This window comes from Lycium ferocissimum, chromosome 11 (genome assembly GCF_029784015.1).
Source record: "Lycium ferocissimum isolate CSIRO_LF1 chromosome 11, AGI_CSIRO_Lferr_CH_V1, whole genome shotgun sequence".
Taxonomy (NCBI): Eukaryota; Viridiplantae; Streptophyta; class Magnoliopsida; order Solanales; family Solanaceae; genus Lycium; species Lycium ferocissimum.
Window position 1 is genome coordinate 13,354,322 of NC_081352.1, and position 15,654 is coordinate 13,369,975.

At 34.7% G+C, this 15,654-nt stretch overlaps 1 protein-coding gene across 1 annotated transcript in view; it reads right to left on the bottom strand.

Moving 5' to 3' along the window:
• Positions 1-6,401: 6,401 nt before the first annotated feature.
• The window catches only part of LOC132038050 (ervatamin-B-like), a 12,747-nt gene continuing 3,494 nt past the window's right edge, over positions 6,402-15,654 (bottom strand). Inside the window, exons 4-7 of the mRNA XM_059428775.1 lie at positions 7,342-7,402; positions 6,950-7,221; positions 6,728-6,868; positions 6,402-6,635 (exon numbers count right to left, since the gene is read on the bottom strand). Of these exons, the coding sequence (XP_059284758.1) occupies positions 6,402-6,635; positions 6,728-6,868; positions 6,950-7,221; positions 7,342-7,402 (708 nt within the window). The remainder of the gene's footprint in view (positions 6,636-6,727; positions 6,869-6,949; positions 7,222-7,341; positions 7,403-15,654) is intronic.

Sequence of the window (15,654 nt, forward strand, 5' to 3'; positions counted from 1 at the left end):
GAGGCGCCGTTTTTGATATATTCTTTTGTGTACATAGTTGGATATGATGGGGTCCTGTCCCATCGTCATGACCTCAAAGCTTCAGTTAGAGGCTCGTAGATACTTGTATGTGGGTAGCAGTTGTCATGTGCCCTCGACGTATATTTCGTACATTATTCTTTTGCTGTCATGAATGTGGATATGTGTACATGTTTATGAAGCTTATATGAATACAGGTTAAGACGATAATGGTACGATGTATGGTGCTCGGTATCTAGTTCCGGGTACCCGTCGCGGCCCTCTAGGTGGGTCGTGACAATAAGAAATAATGCAAGAGGTAGCATAAAATATAGCATAAGATGGGAGAATTCAGGAAGTAGTAGAGCCATTTGTACCTCTATTGGCCATCATGATATTTACTTACTTATCTTTCGTAGGGACTTTCTATTTCCAATGCTTACTCATGACTGTGTGCATATAAACATGTCCGTAATCGTATTCATAGTCGTATTCGTATTCGTATCCGTATCTATATTCATATTCATAATCATATTCATATTCCTATTCATATTCATTGCATACCCGACCATGGCAGTTCGGTGGTTCACATACCCGGCCATGACAAGGCTCAGTGATTATACATACCTGGCCCTACCAAGGCTCAGTGTTATTCGTACCCAACTGCAATGGTGTGCGCGCAATAGATCTCATACCCGACCATATAAGCTCGATGTTACATAATAGTCATACGTACTTAGACACATATACATAAAAGTCCATAAGTATCATCAACATCATTACCATCATCGCTTTCGTTACATCTGTCCTTAAAGGATCATCTATCGTATAAAAGAAGCAATAGAATCATGAAAGTATCGAGAATCATAAGCTTTGGTAATCTTAGAGATAGAGTCATTTGGCAGACATTATGGAACTCATGAAAGGATATGTATAGCAAAGGAACCATGCCTTAATGAAAGAAGGGTTAGCCTTACATACCTCTTCGTCTTCTTAACTATTTAACGTTCACCGTTGAAGCTTGAATAATCTACATTTAGAAGGATTCATACCATGGTTAAGCTTTAATGATACTCTTAAATTCAAACTAAAATAATTCATAATCTAATGAAAATTGGGCAGCATTTCCCCTATTTCGCCAACTTCCACCATACTGCAAAACAACTCCCAAGCATCCATAATACACTCACAATATCACAATCAAGCAATCACATTCCATTAAGCCTTCAAAATCCATCCTTGTGTTCAACTTATACCAACAACCTTACACCCATTTTAGCACATTCCCATAAAATGCTTCCTTACCACTATTACTTCCTTCCATAACAAGATTATATCCATAAAATTATATCCGTATTATACCAAGAATCACAACTTAAGTTAGCTTACTACTCAAAAACATTATAAAAACTACATTTAGACTTCATTTTCTACTTTCTTCTTCTACCCAAGTTTTGCTACCACCAAGCATTCTCAATAACATGAAATAAGCATGGAAACTAACCTTTTTATCCCATAGGAACAAGATTTGGAGCAGCTATCAACTTGTGCAAAAACCCTAGCTACAATACTCAAGTTGCTCTTGAAGTCTATTAACCCTAGTAAGCCTTCCAACACATGAACACCTTAAATCTTGCTATTTGATCTTGGTTTTCTCTTGGATTGGGGTGGGATATGCTTGGAGAAGGGTTTTGAGCTCTCAAAACTTGTGGAAGATGAAAAATGAAATAAATAAACCAAGGCCATCTATTTATACAAAAAGTAAAAATCTTCCCGATGGACTTTATACGGACCACTTAAGCTGTCTGTATAATATTATACGGTCCGTATAAGTGGACCGTATAACACCACCACGCGAAAGTTCTCTTCTGATATAGGTCAAGTTATACGGACCCCTTTATATGGACCGTATAAGTGGTCGTATAACACTATCAAGAAAATGACCCTTTCTGTTAAGGCCAAGTTATACGGACCCTCCTTATACGGACCGTATAAAGTTATACGGACTGTATAAGTGGTTGTATAACTCCCAGTTATGCGAAACTTCTTCTCGTTGATTCCTTTGAATTCCAATCTTCGTGGAACCTTCTTAGCACTTACATGATACTTCATTAACCATACAATAGGCCTTAAAGCATCCCCTCAAGACATCACAAAATAATTGTTAGCTCAACTATAGCGAAAACCTTTCTGAACACGACTTATATTTCACTTCTTTCAAGGAACTAAATTTCACATATTCGTACAACCTCAAAATCTTATGGTAGGCACCTTAAGCTATCTAATACCTTTCTTAATCTCGTAAGGGTTTCATAATAACCATAAGCTCACATTAGCCTATCCACAACGCAACGAGTCCGAAAATGTCCGAGGTGTAACATTTACAGGACGAATTTTCTCGCTAGGATTTCTCGTATCAACTATTGGTGAGCCCCACTTCATTCGGGGTGTTGTCTTTATTTTATGTTTATGTCATGTCATGCAGTAATGGTATGCCAGAGGCCTTTTCCTGGTAAACAGTTTAGCATCCAGATTCATGTTCAAAAGTTTCATAGACTGGTCTAGCATGTCATGTCAGATGTTCAGAGTCGTATAGTCAGTGTTGGCTCGCATACTTATTACGTTTTCAGATTCTTCTACCCTTACGTTTTCAGACAGTATTTTCAGTAGTATATTTAAACCCCATGCTTTATTCAGATTTTCATGTTTTAATTTATATTCTTCATTAGTACATGTCCAATGTTGATTCAGCAAGCCATTTGGTTCGCTCGGTCACATGCAACAAGGCACCGAGTGTCGTGTTACATCCAAACCGTGGTTCGGGCGTGACAACAAGACTCTTCTTCCTTCTTTCTGCACTACAAATATATTTTGTATGATTTGTTGCAGCCTGTTGCGTTCACCATTCACCGAGGTTTGAGGTACCGCTATGTTGGTGAGTTAATTTGTTCTATCCTGGGAAGATATATTCATAACCTCAGGCACTTGAGGGAAATAATTTCCTTAAGGAAACATTGTGAATTCAGTGGGCTCGAGTTATTCCTTTTTACATTTATTTTCATATTCTGTTTAAGTTATTATCGAATAGATTGACAACAATACTTCTGCAACTCATTTGTCAGCATGACCAGTTCCTCCAAGAGACTTGATAAGGACCTGGTTCTTTTGTACTTGTTTGTTAATAATCAAAACTAATTTCAGCTCAACTCAACAACTTTTCCCTTTTTTGATGATGACAAATCCATGTGCAATTTCAACATAAGAACCAAGTTGATCAGCAGTATTCAGGGGCGGATCCACCCTCTAGGGTGGGGGTGGCATGGAACTCCCTAAATTGATAAATTTTTTATATACCTATGTTGCAATTTGCTTAAACTAGATTAAATATTTGATCCTGCCATCCCCAGTCGCAAATTAGACAAAGGTACCATGACTGGTAAACACAAGTTTGAATCTATCTTGAACATTTTCCGACTCCCGTTTCTCTTTGTGCTTTTTAGTTCATTTGTACCTGAGGCCTATTTCCCTTTCTACTTCTCCCAATTTTCTATTTATCTTTTTATTATTTATATTCTTTCCTCTATTCTATTATTTTATCTGTGATCTCTAGCGAGAACACACAAAATAGAAACTTCAAAATCCCTTAAATTAAGCATTTCTCTTAATCTCAAATCTGTGAGTATTTAAATCGAAAAACTTGTGTCTCAATGAGAATTTTGGATTGAGATCAAAAGTCAATCTTTTTATAATTTCTTTTGTTGATTACTCCCTCCGTCCATGTTTACTTGTCTATATTTGACTTGGGACACTCCTAATAAGCAATAAATAAAATGAAAAATGAATTTGAGTACTTAATAATAAGGTACAATAGGTATAAAATGGTAAATTATGTCTTGAGTTTTCAAACTATACAACTTACATGTAAAAGTAGACATCTATTTTAGTATAGTGGATAAATAAAAATGGACGGAGGGAGTGTATTATAAAAATTTATGCTTTTCTATAATTGTTAAATTCAAATCACTTTACTACTTAAATTGTGATGGAAATTTCGTAAGCATTGCTTAGAAAAAACATGAAATTTACGATTTATTTTTGAGAACTTGTAGTTATTTAATTCTACATTTACTTATGGGGTGTAATTTACCTATTGAAGAGTTTTTCTATTATTTTTCTTATTTTGATTGGTGTAATTCCCTTATTGAAGATGTTATTTACTTGTGCAAGTTCACTTTTTAATATACATAAAGATGTAAGTTCCTTGGTGAAAATGTTGATTTTATTTCTGTTGTTAATGGGTGTGATTCCTTGTTTAAGATGCTAATTATGTTCGTTTCTTGATTTTTGAGATGTAATTTTCATATTTACAAATAAAAAACGGTCTATTAAATTGACCCGAATAAACTCAAAGGAGATGGATCCGACCCAATTACACGTTCCTAACAAGATGTACATTGAAGGAAATTATGGCACCCGCCACCTTCAAATCCTAGATCCGCCTCTGGCAGTATTGACTTTGCAAGATGTCAGATCTCACATAAGTCCATGAACTCACCTCCTACTCATTGTAACACTATAGATGGCTAGGTGTAGAAACCTAATAGGTTCAATATGTTTCTCGCAAACATCAACATTAATACATCACTATAATCACACGGACCAGGTTCTCTAATCAGTTTTCAAGTGCACATCCTTAACTTCCCCTTTTTGCATGTCACGACCAACTATAGTTGCGGCGATGGCACCTATTTCTATCCCGATAGGTAAGCCAATCGATTAACATATCAATTCGTTTAGATTTAATTAAGCAAAAAATAAGGTGATACGCAACAATATCCAATTACATAAGCCTTTTATAAAGAACAATGCGGAAATCCAAACACTACCCAAGATTGGTGTCATAAGTAATACTTCTGCAATACATTATTCTCCGCTCCCACTCTAAACGGAAAAAAAAAAACAAAAAAACAAAAACCCACTCAAGAAGAGACTTTGAATTTTAAAAGCTTCTTATTCCACGTTCTGATTGAGGTTTTTGCTTGACGTACTTTCAAAAACCAACTTTGCCGCATCTCAAGGTAATTGCATAGTTCAATTTGTTTTCTTGCTTTGCTTTCGTATTTGTGTTTATATATTTGGAGCATTGTTTCAGGCATGAAAATCTTATTTTTTTCCTACAAAAGTGTCCAACAAATACTCGAGCAAGTACTTTGAATAAGTTGTAATAATCAATAGTCAAATATTTTAATTTATAGGAAGACAAGTATGAATTAGCTGAAATCACAAAACCATAAAAGGATGTACCAATGGCTACAATTTGAGAAATGAAGGGGCAGTTTATTGCACAGGAGGATATACATAATTAAGACAATGTCCCGAATAGCAAATTCGAAGAATGTATTTTCCCTTGAACTTTAACCATGTGGAGACTAAATGCATCTTACTTTGCCTAAATCTAACAACATACATCTTTCTGTTTGGATTTCAACTTAGTGGAAGGATACCCCATTCACCGATAGAAACAAGGCATGGCAACAATTAAAGAGGGGGCACTATTTGGATTTCAACTTAGTGGAATGTTCTGTTCCCTTAGTTCATATTTGCAAGGTATCCTTACCATGGTCCTTGTGTATACTTATTTCTAGGACATAAGTTAAGTCTCCTATGTACTTTGCTTTTAACCTTGGTTTTTGTAGAATTTTATGTACCAAGTACAGTTGATCCTTTAGCATGGGCTTCTTCATACAGAGACAGAGATTGAAGATGGACTTCTGGATACAAGTGACAATGACTTCTTTGAAGCTCAAGCAATGATGTTGATGCTGGTGACAAATGGATTGGGAAAAAATGCGAGGTACTCATTTTGTGCTAAAAGCTAATAGCTCTTGAGGTCTAATGCAATGCCTGTCAGAAACTTATTTTCTGGTTTAGTTGGAGATATTCTTTTGGATTTACACACTACTGGCAGAAGCCTAAAACATGTCTCTCGAAACCGAGCACTGTTTGACTCTTCGCAGAAATTTCTTCTTTACCTATATACACATTTGTCTTATAAGCGTGAATCAAGGTGCCTCAGTTACCCGGGATGCTAAACATTTTAAACAATGCTACATGAAGCCTAAAACCTCCCTCTTGGAAACCGAGGTTAACTCTTCGCATAACAATGCAAAAATTTCTTCATACTTCCTCAAGTTTCTCTAAATTCAGGTGGTCCATTGGGAAAAAATGCATGTAAACTGCAGTCTAACTTGTTTTACCGAAAGAAGAAAAAGTTAAAGTAGTCTCTACTCTAAGAAGCAAAAAAGAACGAAAAAAGGAAAAACATTATACAAATTTTGTGTTTTGTAAGACTTCATTAGTGACATGATTGTTCCACACGTAACAAAACATTACATCTAAACAACCTATAATCTATCTATAATAGGAAAAGATAACTTAGAAGCAATACTACGTTTGATTTTTGCAAACCCACGATACCCCCATTCCTTTCCCCAACTATTCTTCACCAAGTAAAATTCCTCACCATTCTCTTCACCATAGCCAACAATCAGCATCGCGTGAAGCCCCGCTCTATCTCCTCTATCTTTGAGTTTGTTTATTTCTTCAACTTCAGCATCCGTGGGCCCCATATATATTTCCTAAAGTTTTTTCAAATAGACAAGGTCAAAAGACAAACTTATAATAGTTATTAATGAACTGAAATAATGAACAAGTAAATTAATAAACTAACCTCTCCACGGTGTTCTCTAAGACTAGAGACATGAGGAACCGCACAAGTGAGTGGTTGTGTTTTTATAAGCCCTTCTAGTTGCTTCTGATCCTTAATGTTCAATTCCGATACATTCTTGAATCCCTTTATCTTAACAGTCTCCTGCAAAGAAAAATTACAAATATTAGCCAAATTTCTTTCAAAATATAAAATAAAACAAATATATTAAGCAATACTACTAACCACGTTGGATGGACATTTACATTCGCCTCTTGCCTCCATGAATGGATATTTACTTTCTTCAACTATGCCAGGATGCATGGCAAACGTGAAAGCCTTGGTACAGGAGTAAGGGAAGCACTCTTTCTTCCCCAAGTTTGCAAACCGAGAAGGTATTTTATAATATTTGAACATGCAATCAAGTAGTTGCTGTTTTGATAGGGGTATTACTTTTTTGTTCTTGCGAGCATAAACCACAGTTATGGCTTCAGTCGCGGCGAAAGCCCAACAGCAACCTTTAATCAAGTAAAAATTTCACCAAGACAAGACATGAGAACAATTAACAACAATAGCAATAACAATAAAGCAGCAACAAAAACAACCTAATAATAAAACAATGATAAATCAAAACTTACAACCATATCGCTGATTATCAACATCAAGAAGCAATTTTCTGCCCACCCAATGAAATCGTATCTGAAAAAGAAATAAGAATGAAAAAGCAAAGAAAAAAACATTTTAATAGACAAGGAATTACTATTAAATTCGTGAAAGTCTTGAGTTAATTCAAAACTAGCCAGATTCAAAGGGCATGTTTCAGTGCAATATTATACCTTTTGAAAGAAAGGATCTTTGCCGATAGTTGGATCTTCCGGCTTTGAGTAGCTCGGTCGCATGATACTTAATGCCATGAGGACAAAGGCTGAACAACTGATAATGAATGCATGTACGAAAATGAGTGTTTTAATTCATGCTACTCAAAAAGATAAAATCTAAACAAACAACTGTAGCTCTTGTATTATGGAGTACTAATAGTAACATATTAAGCCTTTCAATTTACTTTCATAATCCAAAGCTTAGTACAACCATCAAAATGAACGGAGAGCTCCTTGTTAATTCTTGAGTTATATACAGTAAAGAACATAACTTCCAAAAGATGCGTTTCTGCATAAAGTTCAAACCAAACAAAACACAAGGAGTAGGACAAATGCAAAAGAGGAGCAAAATGTTGCAAAACATCAAAATGATGGTCTTATTTATTTTTCCTTTAAATCAAAGCCACCTTGGGATTAGACTTAACAAAGTATATATGTACAAGAGAAGTGTGGAACATAACCTCCCATGCATACTGATTCCTACATCCAGGCCTTTACTTGGCCTAGCTAGCTAGCTGGTTAAACTTAGTCTAATTAAGACAAGTAAAATTTAAAGTGAGAGGACTTGGTTGCCATCTAATTATATCCAAGTTCAAGATCCCTTTAACTTGGTTTGAGCAGTCCCATAAAATCAGTACATTATGAGCTAAAGTAGGTCCCATAAAATTCAGCATTCTCGAATTCTATGGCATATGAGAATGCTGATATGGTTTTTAACTAACTGTTTGTTGAGTTTTGCAGGTCTTGAAGGGGAGATGAACTCAGTGTTGAAGGTCCAATGTGTGCTATTAGTATCTTTGGATACTTCCAATTGGAGAAGATACATTTGAGGTAGCCATAATCCAGAGAAGACAAAAACACAGCTTAACAGTGAAAACAAAGAAAGCAGAAGCAGACAGCAGGAACAAAGTGCAGCATGGAAATAGGAAAGACAAAGAGAAACAAGGTGTACATAATGCAGATACACAGGTCATATGTAAAAACAGAACACAATATTATTATCTCAACAGTCATAAGTAGATATCAACAAAGGAATCAACACATACTTCAGAGGTTCATAAAGATCCAGCAACACATCTGGAATTCACAATGGTACAGGAGAGAGCACATACTGGTCATATGAAGAATCAGCTAAACCAGACAAGAAGAGCCCAGTTGAGGATGTGCAACTTTAGAATGGGCATACAATTTTTAATATTTTCAAGTTCTTATTTTTTGCATTCTAGTTCTTTGTAAAGACCTTATTTTGATTTTGCATATTAATAAAACCAGCCCAAGGTCTCAGCCTAGTGGCCTTTTAAAAAGGTCTATCATCTATTCTATAGGAGTGCACAATTGGAAACTCCAAATCCACAATGAACCTTCTAATTAATTATCTTTACTGTAATATCTAATAAGTAAAGACATTGCTAATCAAAGACTTGGTTACCCATATATTAGATCTTTGATTTGAATTTTTAGTTAACGGAGAACCGCAGCCGAAGTCTTGCTAAAGAGTCTGCCACTTTGTTGTTTTCTCTCAGTGTATAGACAATTTGGAAATGGCCAGCCGAGAATTTGGATGAAATGAAGCTCCACCATGAGTCTAGGTGTGGGTAATTTTAAGGTATTCTTTATTTTCATTGAAGCAATGCAATGATTTGGGTGCAGGAACTAACCAAAAAGATAGTGTTTTAGAGGTACTCCCTCCTTCCCAAAAGATTGTCATGTTTCGGATTACGAAAGTCACATTACTAACTAATGTTCGATGTGAATTTGGACATATAATTTTTAATTTTTTTGAAATAAAAATTACATATTTAGAACTTAGAAGCTACATAAAAAGTATTAGTATAAGTCACAATAGTTAACTATTCAAAAAATTTAAAAAATATTTGAAAAAATGATGGTTAAAGAAAATATCTTTTGACTGTCCAAATAGTAACTAAGATAATTTTTTTTTGGGACGGAGGGAGTAATTATTATCAATGTACGTAAGTGGTCTAAGCTTATAAACAACTCATATATAGTATAAGGTTGGAAATGGAACCAATCCATGAACCTTGTTGATTAAACAACCCATTATAAAACACTTTTTTATTACACGGAAATTAAATAATATAGCGGATTTAGTTAATTCCATACTCCCCAAAAAGAGTACAAAAATCTAATTTATGAGCTCATGACTGGGGAAAAAATAGCAGAATGTAGAACACAAAAAAATTCAGCCTGTGATCAAACAAATCTTCATATTTACTACTTGTTAATAGCAACCAAACAAATCTCCATAAGTTAGACAAAAAGCAGCACCATGTTTAATAGCAGCAGCACACGTTGGAAAAGTGTGAAACTCCACCAAAACCCTAATTTTTTTCCACATTATCCCCACCTTTTATTGCTAGAATATACAAGTATGGGCTAGGTAAGCTCAAAAAAAAAACCTTCTGTAGCTACATATTACTAGCTTTATGGTTTTTGTGGGTTTTTAAAATCAGGGTGATGAGAGAAGTAGCAAACCAAAAAAATGTACGTCCAAGAAGGATCTGATACAAATGCAAAACAAAACAAAGACAAATCTTATAGCATATGAAATCAGAAATGCAAGAAAAAAAGAAAATGAAGAAGAAGAGCACATGGACCTTTTAGAGCTTTTCAATATCAACAAAAGCTAGTCTGTGTCCAGAAAAAACCAACTTTATAGAGCAAAGTTGAATCCTTTTGTGTAAGAGTATGTATATATTGGTTGCTTTTTGCTATGTAGTCTATGATCTGTGCATGGTACGTACTGTGAGAAAGACATGGTTTTCCTCTCTCTTGTATAATAACAAAATATTGAGGTGGCAGAAATGTATTGGGTAGAGTACTTTTTCCTTATTTTGTACAGACATTACACAAAAGAACAAAAGGATAACTGCAGGAACGGGGAGTAGTCTTTATATATCTTCTTTCTCATTTTTTTTGGTTTTTTCTAACTCATTCTTTTCATTTGTAACTTATAATCCCATCATTTCAATTTATGTACTATAAATAATATTATTTTTTATATCTAGTAGTAACTCGTTAATACCAACATGAAATATTTAAAACCACAAAATTTAAGGACATTTTGACACATTATATACATCTTTAATTGAAGTTCATAAAATGAAATGGAGTGTTACAAATCCTAAATTAATTTAATGTCTGCAACTGCCTGAAATTCTGTCAAAACACCGTACTAGAGCTATGCATGTATAATAGCGTACCATTTTCAGCTTTGTTCTGGGATTTTGTACAGTGCATACTGCAGGCTGCATCTATAAGGCTATATATTTGGGTTTTATTGTGTGATGGCTTTTGGGGAACTCTTCTCTTGTAGTAAAGTGGTATGAATTAGAGTTAAATAATTTTAAATGAACTAACACCTAGTTGGCAATGACACCCATAAAAATAGTAGTGATTCTTTTGTCAAGAAGAGGTGAGAAGTAATACTAGTATTTGTTTAGACAGCGAGCATGCATGCTTCAAATACCAACCTGAAGGAGTTGGTTCTATTTTTGTTCTTTTTTGGGGAGGGGGTTTGTTTCATCTATTATTTTAAAAGTTTATCATGATAAAATATAAAGAAAAACGTGAGTACAATAAAGCGGTAATATGTAAAAAGGGAAATCGTGTACCCCATAATTAATGCTGGTGCTCTTTGTGTAGGTTTTATTTTTCTGGATCAAATCTTACGTAAACAGAAGTTGTGACATGTTGTTGGACAAAACATAAAAGAGTAATTTTTTTCGTTTTAAGTGGCTAAAAAAGCATCATATATGACTGAAAAAAGTAGAAAAATATTACTACTCCATCTGTCCCAATTTATATGACACTATTCGGATTTGAGTCAAACGAGTTATTCTTTGATAGTATTTTTTTTTCATATGCTTTTTGAATATTTTAAACTATTTATAATATTGTGGCTTACAGTATTTATTTATTTTTTTGAAAAATGTAAAATTTCTACATTCAAACACAGTCAAAATTAAGAAGTTTGAATTTCGAAAAGCGAAAAGTATCATACATTACAAGGACTATGTCGATTTTGTGTTATATAAAATAATTACTTTACATGACCTTAGATAGGAGGGTATGGAGGACTTAGATTAGGGTAGAAGGCTAGTAGATAGTATTGTTTATCCTTTCATATTAGTAGTCACATTATCGCGATATAAGTTCTTATGCTTTGATTTCTGCTACTATCTGTTATTCTGTACTTTGATTATCTTATTTTATCCGTGATAGCCACCGCCCTTTGCAAACCGCTTCATCATGGCTTAGTCGCTTTCGTTATTTTCATTTCCATATCGCTTTGAATTTTCTTGGCCTTATCTCGACCTCTTTTTTATGCTTTCTATCGAGCCGGGGGTCTTTCGAAATGCACTAGTCCTACCTTGGTAGGAGTCAGGTCTGCGTACACGATCTACCCTCCCTAGACCCCACGGTGTGGGATTTCACTGGGTTGTTGTTGTTGTTGTTGTTGTTGTTATTGTAAGGGTCATCTCAATGACGTGGAGTTTTTGGCTAGAAGGCCACTTCCAAAACTTATTTAGGAAACAAGCCACAAGTTTCAAAGAATTAGGGGCAGGGCCACCATTTATGACGTTAGCATCGTCAGTCCCACAAGTTGTCAACCCTAGCCTCAAAGTTTTGAAAAATACATGTTGGCCCCCAACCTCCAACATTTTAATTACCCAAACAAAAAAAAAAAAAACTAAATATTTGCCTCCAAAAGCTCCAGATTTCTCCACTTTTCATATCCCATTTCGGGCAAAAATTCTGGCTGTTCAACAAAAATTAAATCCCCAACGACTTAGTAGGGCGTCGATTGCAGTCATAGACCATAACCATAGTCTATTATAGATTTATTACGGCATCGATTGCAGAATATATTATAGTAGGTGGTGATTACATGGGTGAATGGGAGGAGACCTTAAAATGTTGAAATTGGATTTCTATGAGAAAAGTGACAAGATGGTCCTAATAGTGATGACGAAGGGTGTAACGGACAAAAATATTAAAAATTAAAAAAATAAAACCCCAAATTACACATATCTAAGGGATCGTGGATAGGTATACCATAAATCGACCGTCGTCAATAGCTATCAGTTATCATTTAGGCTCGACTTCACGCATGGTCAATAATTTTCCACATGTTATATATAGACCAAGGACAATATTTGTCTAAAAAGACATAAATAAATAACTAAAAAGGACATTCCACTATTTAAACATTATAATAACATTTTAATACCCCATATGAGAGTCCCCATCTATTGAACACATGATCAAAAGAGTTTTAGGACAAGTAATGGTACTTAAAAGGCAAATATTTGTCTAAAAAGCCGTAAATAAATGAATAAAATAAAAGAAGAACATACCACTATTTAAACATTATAATAACACTTTAATAGATCATAATCATAGTTCGGAACCATTAAATACATGATCAAAAGAGTTTTAGGATAAGTAATGGTACTTAAAAGGCCAATATTTGTCTAAAAAGGACATACCACTATTTAAATATTATAATAACACTTTAATAAATTATATGAGAGACCCCATCCATTGAATGCATGATCAAAAGAGTTTTAGGACAGTAATAACACTTAAAAGGCCAATATTTATCTAAAAAAGCCATAAATAGAATAGAATAAAATAAAATAAATAAAAGGACATTCTACTACTTAAGCATTATAATAACACTTTAATACATTATGTGAGAGTCTCCATCCATTGAACACATGATCAAAAGAGTTTTAGGACAAGTAATGGTACTTAAAAGGCCAATATTTGTCTAAAAACATAAAATAATAAAATAAAATAAAATAAAATAACAATAGGACATATCGCTATTTAAAAATTGTAATAACACTTTAATAAACCATCTGAGAGTCCCCATCCATTGAACGCATTATCAAAAGAATTTTAGGACAAGTAATGATACTAAAAAGGCCAATATTCGTCTAAAAAGCCATAATAAATAAAATAAAATAATAAAAAGACTTGATACAATTTAAACAAATAACACTTTATACATCATATGAGAGTCCCCATCTATTGAACATATGATCAAAAGAGTTTTAGGACAAGTTATTGTTCTCAAAGCACAACCTTGTTCTAAGGATAACCATTACTTGTGCTTAAACTCTTTGGATCATGTCTCTAATGGATGGAGACTTGATAAAATTTAACCTATGAAACTCTAAAAACTTAAAGAACAAGAAAAAGGAAAATAGGAATGGGAAAGATTAGGAATGGAAGAAAGATAGATGGATAAATACAAGACCCAATTGATAAGAAATCTATAGGCAAACTTAGGTATGTTAAACCTAAACCCTCCTAATGGGATTTCAATCAATGAACCTTAGCAATTTGGAATTCAAGAATTACCCAATTTGGAAGACCACAAATGTCACGACCTAATCGGAGGGCCATGACGGGCACCCGGGGCTAACCCACCGGGCACCTCTCATCGTACATTCACATTCGTATCTAGGTGAGCCACATGGCTTATCAACAACTCTATGCCTCAATATTACCACTTCCAACAGCTAAAATACTTTTATATGAACATCAACAACTACGCCCATATACATATAAGCAAGCCGATGAGGCTTAACAAAATAATATACCAAAAGCATGAACCGACAAGGCAAAAAGAATCTACTATACATGACAGTCTACGAGCCTCTAAGAAGAGTACGGAAGATCATCATAAAGAAGGGACAGGGCCCCGCCATGCCCATATATACACAAAAGAATAGTACCCAAGCTGCAGCTCCGGATCAAATGGAGCTCCTCTAAGCAATCTCTGGATAAGCAGCCTAAGGATCTAGTCTAGCTCCCTGTCCACCTGCGGGCATGACGCACCATCCACAAACAAAAGGACGTCAGTACGAATAATGTTTTGAGTATGTAAAGCATAATCAACATCATAGTAAAAGCATAAGGAATAACACAAGATAGAGGAGTCATGGAATGATAGAGCCTTGTGTACCTCTAGCGACAATCATCATGTTTTCTTACCTTTTTTTTATTAGGAACCTTCCATTTCTAATGTTTACTTATATAATAGTACCATACCCGACCATAGATGTTACACCTCGCATTTTTGCACATTTGAATATTCCGAGTTAATGGCGGGACGTTAAGGACAAGGTTAGTTTCCGGTTTTGTTGAATGCGCGAGTCGCTTTATAAATATTATTGTTATGGAAATTTAGGGGCAAACTTGGAATTGGAAACTTTTATGCATGACTTGTTGAAGAAAATTGGAGGTTAAAAGTTGGGAAATAATTTTCATGAAATAGCACAAGTGTGTATTATATATATTTGTGGAGTGTGTGTATATGTATGTGGGCCCACTCCTTCGAGGACATGTGATGAAAATATGGACCAAGCTTATCAAGGAAGACATTAGTCATCTTTATTCATTTTCAAGAAAATCAAGAAAATGGGAGAAAACTCTGAGAGGGGCATGTGCCCCTCACATGCCTCTATAATTATATATATATATGTGATATATAAGAGAAGAGGGCATAAGTCATTTTTTAAAAACTCTAAAGAATTCAAGAGAAATGGAGAAAGAAAAAGAAGAAGAAGGGGCGGCAGAGAGGGCTGGCCGAACCAGCCCATGCAATCTACCATGGAGAATTTGTTTCTTCATGCTTTCATACTAATTGGAGTGCCCTCTTCGACGTGGAGTAGTTGTTGGAGTGAGAAAACCATTCGTTTTGATTATGGAGGAAGCTAGCCGAGGAAGAACATGAAAGGAAAAGGTAAGATTCTATTCTCTTTTGCATGTTTTGTGGATGTTGTGGACGTGTAATAATGCATGGAAAATGAATGAAAATTATGAGGTTACATATGTTGATGGTGTGGCCGTGTATATGTTGCAAAATATAGAAGTGAAACCTAATTTATTTAGTATGTTTGGAGTATGTATTATAGATGGTTTGTGCGTGTTTGGCATGTAGAAATGAATGGACTTCATGGAAATTATGCATATTGAAGACTTGGCCGTGTGGGGGGCTGTTTTAATAGAGTATAATGGACTCATTTTATATAGATT